The sequence below is a fragment of the Pinus tabuliformis genome, chromosome 1_1 (genome assembly GCF_031772625.1).
Source record: "Pinus tabuliformis cultivar Carrire ecotype Pingquan chromosome 1_1, CPIR1, whole genome shotgun sequence".
Classification (NCBI taxonomy): Eukaryota; Viridiplantae; Streptophyta; class Pinopsida; order Pinales; family Pinaceae; genus Pinus; species Pinus tabuliformis.
In genome coordinates, this window is record NC_142297.1 from 33415092 (window position 1) to 33430217 (window position 15126).

The following is a 15126-nucleotide window of genomic DNA, read 5'->3' on the forward strand; positions in this document are numbered from 1 at the left end:
CTCTTAACGAGGAAGGTGTTCTATGATCTATCCACAACATATCTCTCCTTTGTAGTCAGACCATGATGTTGGTGTCTGACATTTGCAACTTACTGTCACTGTCCACCAAGCTACTACACATACTCTAATTCACCTGCTAACCTGTAGCTAAACCGCTCTGCGTTGTTGTTGACACTGCACCCTGCCTTCCTGCATTGCTGGCAACAGTCCCTGCATTGCATCTGATCTCATGCTGCTGTTGCTGTTGTAACTACTGCAACTAGGAACTGAACTAATGTCCTTGCAACTAATTTCTGCAACTATCCCTTGAATCTTTGACTGCAACTAGCTCTGCTTTGTCTTTGAGTATCTAACTACACCCAAATATGTCTGCACCCCTCTATATCTGACTGCAACTAGTTCTGCACTGTCCCTCAAGACCTAGCTATGCTTGGTGACAATGATCCTCTTGCTACTGAATATTGTGGGCCCTTGTAGCAAGGGTAATGATCCAAAGGAAACACCTGTTTCATATTGTGTATCCTCGGACCCTGCCCGATCCTGCAACTCTGAAGCATCATGCTCCTCCTCCATGTGGAGGTATAGCGACTATCAATGGAAACTCCTCCAATCTGGAGGTCAACTCATCTATCTCTGTCGCAACTGCCCCTTCTTGTCCTTTCCCTTGGGACGCTAGGTGGGATAGTGACCAAATTCACCACATTTGAAGCATTTGATCTTTGACAGGTCGTTTTTTCTTCTTCTCGCCTTTGTTATGAACTTAAAGTCATAACAATTAAATAAATATTAAAATATTAAAATATGATTTAAATAAATAACTTACTAATTATAATCAATTAATTAGCAAATAATTAATTAAATGAAGAGACATCAGTCCCAAGGGACATGTCTCTTTGATTAGGCATGGCCAGTTAACTCCTATTTAAGGAGCACCGCCTCAGCCTTGTAAGCATCATTCAAATTTTATCAATTAATAAATATATTACATTCAGTGAATTTGGTGTATTATTACAGTCTACAACAATTTAGTAATTTATTGCTAACAATGGTATCAGAGGTTCGTTCGACTGGCAGGACCACACCCCCGGTGGGCCATCGGCCCTGCGGGCCTTCCACACCAATTCGACATTTCCCTGCCACTGCATTGACCCTCGCTGATTGGCGACCGTGTTCTGCTGCGTTCCTGCACCTCCGCCTACGCATCACGCTCCCTTCTACCTGTCTCCCCATTCGCTGCCACACAACCACATTGACGTCCACCTTTGCCGTCGTCCACCTCCTTCCCTCATTTGCAGCCGTAGCGGATTCACTCGTCTCAACACGCATACAAATCGAAGGCACGGGGCTGGTGCGTGGCCGTGCTATGCTGCGGAGTAAGGGTTACAGACACCGGGCACCGTTCAGCGTATTGACAGTGTGGCCATTGGCCGTCTCTGCACCGCCACACAAGAAGACTAGTACGACCACCAGATGTGACCTTAGTCAATGGTCGTGGTTGCAGAGAACCAACGCGACCAATCCGTTGGCAAGAAATAATTAAAATTTTCATAAATTTTTTATTATAAACTTTATAATTATAAATTTTAATTATTATTTAATTTAATTTAAGAAAATAATAATAATAATAATTATTTAAAAAAATAATAATTATTTAAAAAAAAAATAGGTCTTCAAGAAAAAAATGAAATAAAATGGCGGCCAACAACAATGATGAGATGAAAAAGATTCAAGAGGACATCAACAAGCTGAATAAACACCTGGATAACGTCGAGAAGTCAGTTAGTAAGCAGGACCAGATGGCCAATGATATCTCTTACTTAAAAAACTTGATGAGCCGACGCTTTAGAGAGACCGATCCACCTTCAGCTACACAAAGTCCCAAGACTCCGGAAGGTGAGACTTCTCTAGAGCATGAGTTCTTGAGGTGTGAGAAGCAACAAATACCCCAAATTCACTTCGAAGGAAGCCAATATTATACTCAATCTTCTGGACGGAACCATCTTAAAATAAAAAATGAATTACCTAAGTATGATGGTAAGAACTTTAAAGGCGCTGTTGTATGGGTAAATAAGATGGATGCAATTTTTTTAGCAAACCCTCTGCTCGGCGAACAAGAAAAAGTCATGACTGCATCCAACTACTTAGAAGCAGAAGTGTACGATTGGTTTTTGTGGTGGTCGTCTAAATGCACGGGTTGCTCATTCAATTGGCAAAACCTTAAAAACGCTTTGTTAAAAAGGTTTCATGAGGAGGGGGAGGATGATGTCTACGAGAGATTTGTTCACTTGAAGCAAAAAGGATTTGTGAGTGAATACACTCACGAATGGGAAGTATTAGCAGTAAGGCAAAGAGGGTTTTTAGATGAGGAGTTGCTAAAAATGTATCGTTGTGGCCTTAAAGATTACCTTCGCGAAGAATTAAAATTGCATAAACCCAAAACCATTGAGGAGGCCAGACACGTAGCCATAATTATCGAGCGGAAATATAAACTTCACAAATCACCATATGCCAGTAACAACATGATTAACAACTATTCCAAGGGGAAGGCAGGTAAAACCTCATCAGAAAATACTAGTAAGTATGTTCCACCACCATTACGAAGTGATGGAAAACAACAATCTAATGTCGAAAGGAAAAAGGATGGCAAATGTTGGAAGTGCGGAGACAAGTATTACGCAGGACACAAGCGTGCAACACAAAAATTGTACAACTGTGAAGCTGGACAAGAAGAGGAATCTTCAGAAGACAACTTTGACGAAGAGGACAATGAAGAAAATGCAAACCCTAGTCCAGAATCAAAAGACGATATCCCATGAATCTCCATAGCATCCATCACAGGGATAGCTCAACCACAGACATTGAAGCTTAAAGGTCACATCAAGAAGCAAAGCGTTATTGTTCTAGTGGACTCAGGAAGTACGCACAACTTTGTAGATGTCAATGTTGCAAAAAGACTGAACATCTTTGCTTACTCGGTAGCAGACTTAAAAGTTATGGTAGTAGATGGAAAACATATAGATGGAGTGGGCAAGTGCCATAAGGTTAAGTTGCAATTAAGCGACTATGCAATGGAGTCCAGTTTTTATATGGTTCCCCTAGGAGGAGTAGATGTTGTTTTGGGGGTACAGTGGTTAAGAACACTAGGCACATATTCAACAAATCACATAAAATAGTTCATTAGATTCAAATGGGATGGAAGGAAATATCAGTTGTTTGGGTTTCAGACACTGCCAATGCAGGTCATCTCCGCTCAATAGATGAAGAAGCTTATTCGCAAAGGGGCACCAACATTTGTTGCACAATGTCAGCACTTGGAATTATTATCGACAGAAGGGACTCATCAACCATCAGAGGTTTCATCCTTGATCCAGAGATACGAGAAGGTTTTCCAAGATCTACCAATGAAGTTACTCCTGGAAAGGAAAATTGAACACATTATCGAAGTAAAACTAGACTCAACACCAGTTAATTTTAAGCCATATCATTATCCCCACCACCACAAGACATGTTAAAATTGGCAACTAGGGCCAAACTCCATGTGGTGACCTTATTTATGGTTGTTGATATTTTTCCTAGATTCCTCTTGTCAAGAGGTGTAGGATTGATCTAAAGATCATCCGATTCCGACAGGTACTTATGGAGATATGAATTTATTTGTATTTACTTGACAAATTGTCAAGGTTGACCAACAACTAAATGTGTGGCACACATGCCCAACAAATCATATAAGTACAAGTGAGGTTGATTCATTATCAACTCATCTCATCTCAACTCATCTTATTGGGCAAGCAAGAAGGACGAATTAGGGTAGCTTCTCTCGCACATCAAGAAAAAGGACTAATTAGGGCAGCGTTGACTGAATTAGGGCAACATTTAGGGAAACATTGACTTTTTGGGCAACGTTGACATTTCTAGGGCTGCATTGACCAAATGCTGGTCTGTTTTATGGAGCGTTGACCAAGAGCTGACCAAGGGAAGACATGCACTGACTTTTTAGGGGTTGCCTTGACGAGCGTTGACCTGAAAATTGACCAGCGTTGACTGGTTAGGGCTGCCGCAGATTGCTGAACTTCTGGCTGTTGTTTTAACTGATTATTGTGGACTGTTTTGGGCTGTTGAAGATAGCTGTTGAAGACCGATTTCTTTAAGTTGACTAGAAGTCAATCCGAGGTTGTTTTGACCAAGTTTTACTTTGCTGATTTAGGGTTTGCTGCTGCTGTTATAAAATTACAGAATTCTGAATTGTACTATTTCTCTCTGCTGAACTATTGAAGATTAAAGAAGAATTGATCAAAGGGTTTCCCCACATTGGGGTTTGTCCTTGGCTAGCCACCACATCTTGTGTCTCTTGTCTTGGCTTGTTTTCTGTCGATTGTTCTATCTGCACTTTACTTTATGTTTATGTGATTGCTAAACAGTGGCTAATAAAAATATTTGAAGTAAATTGCTCTAAGCATAGAACATACCATAATTTAACATGGTATCGGAGTTGAGGTGAAGACAAAGCCCAAGCAAGAGCTAGAGCAATCACTGAAGGCTGTTGAAGCAATCTTAATGAAGTCACGGGATCCTCAACACACTTCCTCGCTGAAGACAAACTCCGTGAGAAGTCTGACTATCACGGATGGAAGATGTCTCTCGATCTGACATTAGAAAAGCAGGAAGTGTTGGACCATGTGAGAGGCCAGACTGCTGCTAGGGCATCCTCCTTACTGCGGCTAGGGCATCATAAGACTTCGGCCAGCATATACTCTTAGGATCTCTCCTCCCACCAAAACCCAAAGACAAGTGGAGAGGAAGAGATCACAAGAAGAGTGTGTGTGTGTGTACAAATGACTTGAAGACCTCCTCCTTTTATAGTAAAATGTGGAGCACAAGAGGGGGCAGATTAGTTGCTGGCCGACCTTGATGAATTGTCATATAACACAAATAAAATCTTATCTCGATGAATACCTATCGGAATCGGATGATATTTAGATCAATCCTACACCTCTCGACAAGAGGAGTCCAAGAAAAATACCAGCTGCCATTAATAAGATGACCCACATGGAGTTTGGCCACAGTTTCCAATTTTAACATAGACCTTCCTTGAAGCAGTCCTCTAGATGAGGTGTTCCTCTTCTATCCCTTGCTCAAGTATACTTCAACTTTGACCAACCGAGATTCTTCTTGAGTATATGTCTATTTTGCTATTCTACTGCCCGAGTTTCTCGCACGTGTGAAGAGTTCCCTTAGTGTATTAGGGTCTTTCTTCCTTCTCTAGAGAGAGGGGCTTCTTCCCTTGTCTTGGGAGGCCTTGTGAGCCTAGTGTAAAACCCAAACAACACAAAATTATGGACTGTTTGTCCTTGTTATCATACCCGCAGATTTCCCCTCCTCTTCCTCACACGTGTAACTGTTTCTATCCCTAGAAATAGTCCTTTACCTTCGTTGTCCTTTGTTATGTAAAAAATTAGTTAATTTTAGGTTTATTGTTTAATTTAGGTTTAGTTAGACAAAAGGGCATGATCATAAGATCATGCCCTTTCCTAAAGGGTGCCCATGGCGGTATATAAGCCAGGCAGCCCATTGTAAACATTCATCATCTGTAATTTCATCTCTTTAATAAAATATTTATATATAATTTCTGCGTATCTTAAAGTTCTCTGCTTCATCTGGTATCAGAGCTTAGCGATCCTCGGTGTCCGTTCGTTGCATCCACTCTACTGTTTGCTGCATCCGTTCGCTGCATCTATTCACTGCTCCCACTTTGCTGCATCTGTTCGCTGTTCCCACTTTGCTGCATCCACTTCGCTGCTCCCAATCGTGTCCGTTGCCTCTCGTCACCATACTCCACCATAGCTGTTCAACACTGCGTCATTCTCCCTGCTGCTTCTCACCATTTCCATCCACAACTGTCCAACACCACATCATTCTCCCCGTAAAACACTGTAACTCTCCACACCCTGTATTTTCCGTGGCCCGCAGACTTCGTCATCAGCATCCAAATCGAGCTGCCGTCATCATTGTCTCACCCGTCTGTGCCCACTGCGTCCTCAATTAAATCCACTAACGGGGCTCTGGTCTCGGCTTCGAATCCGTAGCGTTTCCGGGGGCTCCAAACCGAAAGTGTCACAAACAACGACATTTCCGACATGGGTTTCGACAGCCACAACGGTGACAGCGTCGCCGGTATCATAACCAGCAGTTGGCTCGATTGTGGAAGCTCCTCACTCGACGTGTCCACCGGATTATCCGCTCGAAACCATCGGTCAACAATTAAACACAACGCATCAGAAGTTTTTTTTACGGGTTATATTCCCTGTCCAACTGCGTGGCTCTGCGGTTCGAAAAGTTCAGGCAATTCTTTGCCATAATAACACGGAAAAGGGACGAGAAGGGTGAACATTAAAACAAAAAGTGACCTTTCCGTGGGACTTGACCATCCATTACACGTCTCTACGCATACGTTATATATATAAATACATATATGAATTATAATTTTATGTAATTTTAATTATATATATATATATATATATATATATATATATATATATAATTATATATAGTTTTAATTATATAGTTATAATTACATATATAACGTTAATTTATATATAATCTATATATATATAAAATTATATTTTATATTATATATAATATATAATATATGTAATTTAATTAATTAAATTTATTTTAATTAACTAAAAATTATATATATACATATAAGTTAATTTAATTAATTAAAATTATTTTAATTAATTAAAAGTTATATGTATAAAATTTATTTTAGCTAATTAAAAAAAAAGAGGAAAAATATTTTCGCTGGCAAATAAATACACGCCCCCGCAAACCCGCTCAATGTCGACAATGACAATGGCGGATTTCCAAAAAAAATTGTTGGATGCAGAGCATAAGAGAAATAGCAACCATGATGAGGTAAATAAAAGATTAAATGAATTCCAGATCAAGCTTGGGGAGCAAGCTGATGAAATAAAAAATCTTCGCGATACGACAAATCGAATAGAAATAAAGATGGAAAATTACCATGTTCAGACAGAAGCAGGCATCAAAGAGGTCTTAACAATGCTGAAAAGTCTGTGTAAAAGGTCGAATTGTACACCCGAACAACTACTAAAAGAAGGTGAAGAGAATCAAGAACACATCTCGTCAGATTCAACTAAGTCCACAGACTCTCATGACAAAGTTGAATCCCCAAAAAAATCAGCGACACCCCACCAAGAAGCGAGTAACACAACCTTTACAAACAAGCAACTCTGGGATAACTTTAACAATCAACACCCTTTTTTACTCAACCAGTAGCAACATACCAGCGAAGGGCAAAGGTCGAGATGCCTAAATTCGATGGAAACGAAAAAAACAATGTTGCATGGATAAATAAAGCAGAAGAATACTTTGAGATATATGACATCAATGACGATGACGAAAAGCTCAGGCATGCATCCATGAAAATGGAAGGAGAAGCATATAACTGGTATATGTGGTGGAAAAAGACAACACACGTCATTAGCTGGAGAAAATTTAAAGATGCATTATTCAAAAGATTCCAAGGTGTAAAGGAAGAATAATTCTTTTCAAAACTCATCAAATTACGACAAAAAGGAAGTGTGGACGAATACACTCAAGAATGGGAGACCTTAGTAACACGAGTACCTGGGTTATCAAAATCTCGTCTAATTCAGTCATACATCTCGGGACTCAAAACCCATTTACAAGCAGAACTTGAGATGCATGACATTACATCTATAGAAGTAGCAAGACGAAAAGCAAAAACAACCGAAAAGAAATCCGAACCAATATTTTGGTCAACAACGGAAAAAGCTTATGCAAGACGAAGGATACCCCAGTATGTGGACTCAAATAATACAAGATATGTTCCACCACATCGTCGTGCAGATGAAAAATCTAATGTGGAAATGCAAAGGATAAAAGAGGGTAAATGTAAACGCTGTGGTGAGAAGTGGGACCCAAACATAGATGTGCTAAAGGTAAAGAACCAAAGAACCTATATAATTGTGAAGCAACCAATGATTCAAACAGTGAAGATTATGACATAGAAGACACAGAAGACGCCCCAGAATTCTCACCAGAATTAGATGACGGAAGTATTCCGCAAGTGTCATTATCAGCTATGACAGGTATATCACAACCTCAGACTTTAAAGTTAAAAGGACACATAAAGAAGAACAACGTAGTGGTTCTCATCGACTCTGGAAGCACACACAATTTTTTAGATGCAACCATGGCAAAGAGACTCAATATCTTTTCATTTCCCTTACCAAACATGAAAGTGATGGTAGCTAATGGTAAGAAGATTGAAAAGGTAGGGAAATGCCATAAGGTCAATTTGCAGATTCAAGACTTTAATCTAGAGTCTCCATTCTTCACAGTACCGTTAGGAGGAGTAGATGTAGTCCTAGGTATCCAATGGCTATGAACTTTAGGCACTTATGTTGCCAACCATCAAGTACAATTTATAAAATTCAAATGGGGAGGTCAGAAGTACAAGCTACATGGATTCCAAGCACCAGAAAATCAAGTTGTATCATCATCTCAGATGATGAAGCTGAGTCGAGAAGAGTCACCAGAGATACAAGATCTGATTTGGAAGCATGAAAAAGTATTTCAAGACCTACCTATGAAGATGCCGCCTAAGAGGGAAATTGAGCATACAATAGAAGTCAAGGCAAGATCAGACCCCGTCAACATCAAGCCATACCGATATTCACATCACAAAAAAACAGAAATTGAGAGATTAATCCAAGACCTTTTAAAGTGTGGGACTTTGATCATCTAGGAATTATAATCAAGTGGAAGGACTTACCGAAGAAGACGCTTCTTGGGAGAATGAAGCATTTTGTCAACAACATCCGTCGTTGCGCATGCTTTGAGGACAAAGCATTCTTTCGAGAGGAAGGCAATGTTATGTAAAAAATTAGTTAATTTTAGGTTTATTGTTTAATTTAGGTTTAGTTAGACAAAAGGGCACGATCATAAGATCATGCCCTTTCCTAAGGGGTGCCCATGGCGGTATATAAGCCAGGCAACCCATTGTAAACATTCATCATCTGTAATTTCATCTCTTTAATAAAATATTTATATATAATTTCTGCGTATCTTAAAGTTCTCTGCTTCATCCTTCCTTCTTAGTTCGCTGCACCTTGGAGACCCTTTAGACTTCCCTTCCCTTCCTTCTCTCGGCTTATCTCTTCACTGATTTTAGAGCTTACTTGAATGCATTATGGAGGAGTGGACAACCTCTATATATATAGGTCTGCCCCTCCATTTAGGCTAACTACTCACCTTGTGTGTAGGCCGACTTTGAAGGCTGTTTGGAGGTCGATTTGTTGAGCAGACTTCAGATAGTTTCCATGGTGGTGTAGCATGCTTGAAGGAGCTTCTTAATTGCGCCATAACATAGGAGTAGACTTGAATTTGCTTGGAGGTTTTCTTTTTTACTTTAATATATATATTTATACATGGTGTAACATGCCCTTAAAGTCTTCAACATAATTCTCTTGACTCTTTGACTCACCTATAACACTTTGACATGTGCTAGACCTACTTCAATGAGCAAGAAACTCATTGACACATATTATAAAAATAATATTTCTTTTCTTGAATAAGTACAAATATCAAAAACACATTTATGAAGACCAAACCTAATTACATTTCCTTCAACATTTCATAAATTGAAAATGGTTGCAATGATGTCTTTGTAATACTTTTAATAGACCAATGTTTTAGTTCAGGCCATGAGATCTATAAATTGGTGTATCCAGTTGATGCTATTTATTTATTCATTATTGTATTTGAGTTGTCATTGGCAAAGGTTTTGGAGAGTAACTGTGAATTTGGTAAAAATATTACTTGCATTCTTGAAACGCTAACAGAAAAAATACCCTTAGGACACTACAATTCCCACATTAGTTCCTTATTTGTATCCAACATGGGGTTTGACATTGTTATGTGTGTGTGTGTATGTATATTAAATTAAATAATAATAATTAATTAATAGTTAATAAAGAGACCAATGTTGCATGACTCGTAGTCGTACAAGACTCGTTTGGCTATTGACTCGTCGACTCATATAAGACTCGGGAATGACTCGTATAAAATTCGTATAAGACTCGTCAAAATGAAACAAAACCTTAAAATATGGTAAATTTTAAGCACAAAAAAGAAACTAATGACGATTCTAATCCTTATAAGTTATAAAAACCTCAATATATGCAATTATTCATAACATCATCTCATATCTATAAAAGTACAACATAACATATTCGATTTTTGTAAGAAAAACATTTAGATACTGAATAAGAAAAGGAATCACGATTCCATAATTGAAATAAAAAATGTCAGCAGGTTCAAAATTCAAATACATATGTCATAAATGATAAATGTAGTCTCATAACAATCTTGAGTCTCATCACTCATGGACCACGCCTACAATAAGCCCTCGTGGAGCTAATGCTAACATTGGAAGGTTGAAGCAATTGTGAGGCATGTGTATTTGGAGTCTCCATTTGAGATGGAAAACTAGAGAGATCCTCAGTCTCTTCAAGCCAACTCAAATCAAGGGACTTCTCCTCCACAACCCAATCAAACTCAAAATCAATAGTATCCAATAAAATTGGATTTGTATCCTTTGGTTGCACTTGTTTTGTGAGGCCTCCTCATCTCGCAGGGCCCTGTGGCTGAGTTTTTCAGCCACAGTGGCTTTGAGCAGCTGAGAAACTTGGCCACATGGCCTTGCGGGCTGAGGAGGACTATCTCCTTAGCCCAAAAAAATTTGTAAATTAAAAAAAATTGAAAACCAAAAATAAATTAAATTGAATACAAAAAATTTAAAAAAGTTTACGTGGAAACATTCAAACAAGGTTCATGAAGCCTACCTGAAGCTGGGTCTGATCTGATGAAGCCTCTAGCCTCTTCCAAGAGCTCCTTCACTGTGCAATGGAGTCACTGAGCACTCATGGAAATGAGCCAAACACGCAAAATGACAAATGGAAGGGACAAAGGTGCTTATAAAGCATTTTCTTGCCTCCAATTTCCCTTTTCCTCCACCTCATTTCCAAAAAAGAAAAGAAAAATAATAAAAAAGAGAAAAATAAAAAAAATTTGCAATTTGAGGTTCGATGGGTCTTATAGGGTTCCAATGTGGGTCTTTTGCCAAAACCACAGGTCTTATATGAGTACACAAGTTTAATGCGAGTTTGGCCGAGTAAGGGTGTTAAGTGGGGGTTCTATGCGAGTGACCCAGCTCGCTATAGAACCCACCAAGACCTGCGGGTACTAGCGGGTCTTATGCGAGTGGTGCTTCACTGAAAGAGACACATGAAGGCACATGTCTCTATGAAAAGACATGACTAATTATGAAAGGGCCTCCTACATAGTATTTAAAATCATATCATTTTTCTCATACATTTTTATATATTATTATTTTATCCTAATGGATATCTTTATTTCCCAAGTATTTTGGACACTTAATTAGTGAGTCATATTTCGTTATCACAAGCATATTCAATGCCTTTGCACAAGCATATCAAAGTGTCAAGTCTTGCAATGAGTCACAATTGGATTGGTGCTCGTGTAAATCTTCATCTTGCCTAAACTTGAGTTACTAGTTTTTTTGGACAAATTTCGGTCCTTGGTTTATTTTTGGCTTGTTATTCATATAATATTGCATTGATATGAAGCAAACATATTACACTATCAAAATCAATATTGTTTTTCATTTGTTAATGTTTGATGCTTTTTGTTGATTCTTTGGATATGAGTGCTTGTTGTATAGATGCATTTTTTGTTACTTTACAGAAGTGATTTTACTGCAGTGCCCCGTGTTTGTATTCACTATTGATTCCATTTGAATTCCACCTCTAATCACACTGTACTTGATTGTGTAGGTTTATCGAAGTGCCTTGCGCCTTGTACGTTCTATGGTGAGAGAATTTAATTTTTTACTGAACATGCTGCTTGTACTTAAATCATATAGTTAGCAAATATGTTGCATATCATTTTTTTTTTGTCTCATCAAAGATGACATATAGTATGTATGCAAACCACAACTTAGAAGGCGATGTGCATATTTTGATCATTGAACCAGGAAAGCTAGGGTGGAATTGATTTCTTTTGGTGATTAAATACCCTTTTATACAAGACCCTCTAATGCCAGAAAACTGTCTTAGACACAACATTTTGATGGATTTCTGTTCTGCCAAAATTTTCTTTGCAATTCTCCTTGTTGCTTTATTACCTAACACAAAGCAGCTAACTTCAGTGAAAAAATGATATATTAGAACATAGCACAATCTGGCCCCATTAGAGGGACACCATGTTCTTGTTTAGGGATTGAATTTGGGGATGCACAATAAAGGTGCACTTGATTACTTCTTGAACACAACTTACTTGGCTAGCTCTGGCGGAATTGTTTTTTTCTGTTGTTCCCATAATCAAGAAATTCACAAGATATTTTTATGTGCACCCTTGGTAATTTTAAAGAAATCTTTGCGATGTGGGATTTCAGATGTAAAAATAACATTTTCATAAAATAGCCAGTCTAAGAAATTTATAGTTTTTTTCCAAGGATAACATTGCAGTGAAATCCGAGGGATGCTTCCCCATATTCATAGATGGCATCCCTAATAAACCCATTGATGTACAATAGTGCAATTTACTGACAGGGATTCAAGCTAGGCATCTGCTGACATGGAAGTAGCAAAATTACAATGAAATTAGATCAATTATTAGGTTTATATGATCGCTAAATGATAAAACATTAGATGGTAAAAGACATATTGACAAAATTGTTTTGAATCAGCTCTCACCTCCAAGAAAGAAAGAATCTATACTAGTGTCAGTGGATCACTAAATATTTGAATGGAACGACCAAGCAAATCAACTAAAGCACACAAGGTTAATTAGGATAACATGTTCTTGTTGGATATGGCAATCAATGAGACCATCTTTATCCTGTTGTAATCTAGAAATACCCCTGAAAGAATGGATCAAAAGATGTTGGGATAACCAACTAGGGAGTCCGTTCTTATCACCAATTCACACTCCTTCTCGATTCCTGATTGATTCATGCCAATCCAAGGGGGGTCTGCCTAGTGATTTAGGGCAATTGCTTTTCAAAGAGATGCTCGACATCCGCAAACAACTTGCTGATGTATGCAATATAAACTTCACAAATCTGCATAAACCTCTTCAGATTTGCAACAAGAACTTGCAGATATAACATTAAAAAACAAATAAGTAATATTTCAATATGTTTTTTTGATTGGTGCTTTTTATCCGATGGGGATGGGAAGAAAAGGAGTTTGAAAATTGATGACGCAATTACCACAATACTTGGTCATGGTAAACTGCACTTGGAAGTCACCATAGTCCACTACTTGACGCACATATCATTTGTCATTTGACTTGCTGCGGCTATTATAAGGCTTAAGTGTAGCACACCCTTTTTGCCTGAAAATAGACAAGATAAGGTCCAGAAGAAAAACATTGGGTAAGACTCCAAAAAAAATAGTTTAGATTTCCTTGGGCAGAAATATTTCCTCATTGATTGATTCTGCTGCTCTACCAGGTCATGGTAATTGTCAAATTGACACTCACCATAGACATAACTCATGGGTCCAGTACAACTTTTTCATCTTGTTGCTGTCATTTTTTAGACACTATGCCCTAGTTTTGACCTACTTTTGCACTTTCTTGAAGTTACATGAAATTTCTTGGTTTGCATCTTGATCACTGCAAAATCCCACACATGTATAGGAATTTCTAAAGAAATCCTTAATCTTGACTTTCTTTGATGATCACCAAAAGCTGCATGCATACTCACCTCCAAAAAGGGTATCCAGAACCTAATGGGTTTCACAAAATGTAAAGTTTCTAAGGATTGATATGGAAGAATGTTGAAATTCTTAGTACAAAAGAAAATAGCTCTGCTCAGGAAACAAGAATCTCACTTCTGTCTTCAATATAATGTGCATCACAAGACAAATGAAAGATTAAAATATAATGTGTGGCAGAATAAGTCAATACAGATGTTGGTTGGTATTTCTGCAGTAATATTGCATTCAATCTTGCTATAGATTTTTATTGTAGAGAAATTCTACAATCCCCTTCTGTTCTTTTGTCTTGTTTTCCTTCTCACTAAATTTTCATTTTTGGACTGAACAGTTTTCTCTTCATTGGTCATGTTTCAGCTTCCTCTTCCCTATTTAAAAGCAGGATATTTGACTGCCCCCCCTGCGGGGAATTCCTTGGCACCTCATAGTGATTGGAAAAGACAACAATTTGTTCTTGATCATGAAGGCCTCTACCAGGTCAGTTTTATGCATCATGAGTAATACACTGCAATGAATTCTGTTGTAATTGTAGAAAATTTCATTGGATGCACATCTTCGCAATTGAACAATTGACATATATATCTATCTTAACCAGCTCACTTTGTGCAGATAATATCAGAGTAAAACCTGTCGTTGTACTTTTTCCAAATGTGGGTACCAGAAACAGCTATAGTGTCATTCCTGATTACACTTTTGAAAAGAATTCTTATTGAAATTCGTTAGGTTTTGTCAGTATAATAGGTTCTTGTGTCAATGCCATAATTTCTAGGACAGGACCTTTTATAATGGAAGCATGATACTTGAGATCATTTGAGTAGTCCAATGCATGATGAGTCTCTTCATTCAAATGTTTTGAACGATCAACATTTGGGTTATAGTTAGTTATTATATTGACCACTTCATGTTTCAAAATCTTAACTACTAGAAATTCTCCAAAAGAAATAAGTATTTATGTAGACAGAAGTTTTGATTTTCTAGTGCTAATTTAGACAAACAAAATTCTCTGCCACAGATAATTACTTTCAAAGATATACAGTCTTACTTTTTCATATTTCAGAGCATTAAGCAATTACACTCAGAGAATTCAACAGTAGATGCAATGGAAACAGTAAAAATCACAGTAGAAAGGCCATAGTCCATACACAGTAGACACCAAAATTTTTCCCAAACTCGAGAGAAAACCCAACAACCTTTTTTTGGAGAAATTGTTAGTTCAGCGAAGTACAATCTGATATTTCAATTCAAACTTGGTCAACTCAGATCAACACTCTTAACA

The 15126-nt window shown here is 37.9% G+C and overlaps 1 protein-coding gene across 1 annotated transcript in view; it reads left to right on the plus strand.

Annotated features, from left to right (window-relative positions):
- LOC149211456 (protein HLB1-like) overlaps nt 1-15126 on the plus strand; it is a 257251-nt gene that overhangs the window by 194582 nt on the left and 47543 nt on the right. Inside the window, exons 11-12 of the mRNA XM_089391501.1 lie at nt 11904-11939; nt 14208-14327. Coding sequence (XP_089247627.1) covers nt 11904-11939; nt 14208-14327 — 156 coding nt within the window. The remainder of the gene's footprint in view (nt 1-11903; nt 11940-14207; nt 14328-15126) is intronic.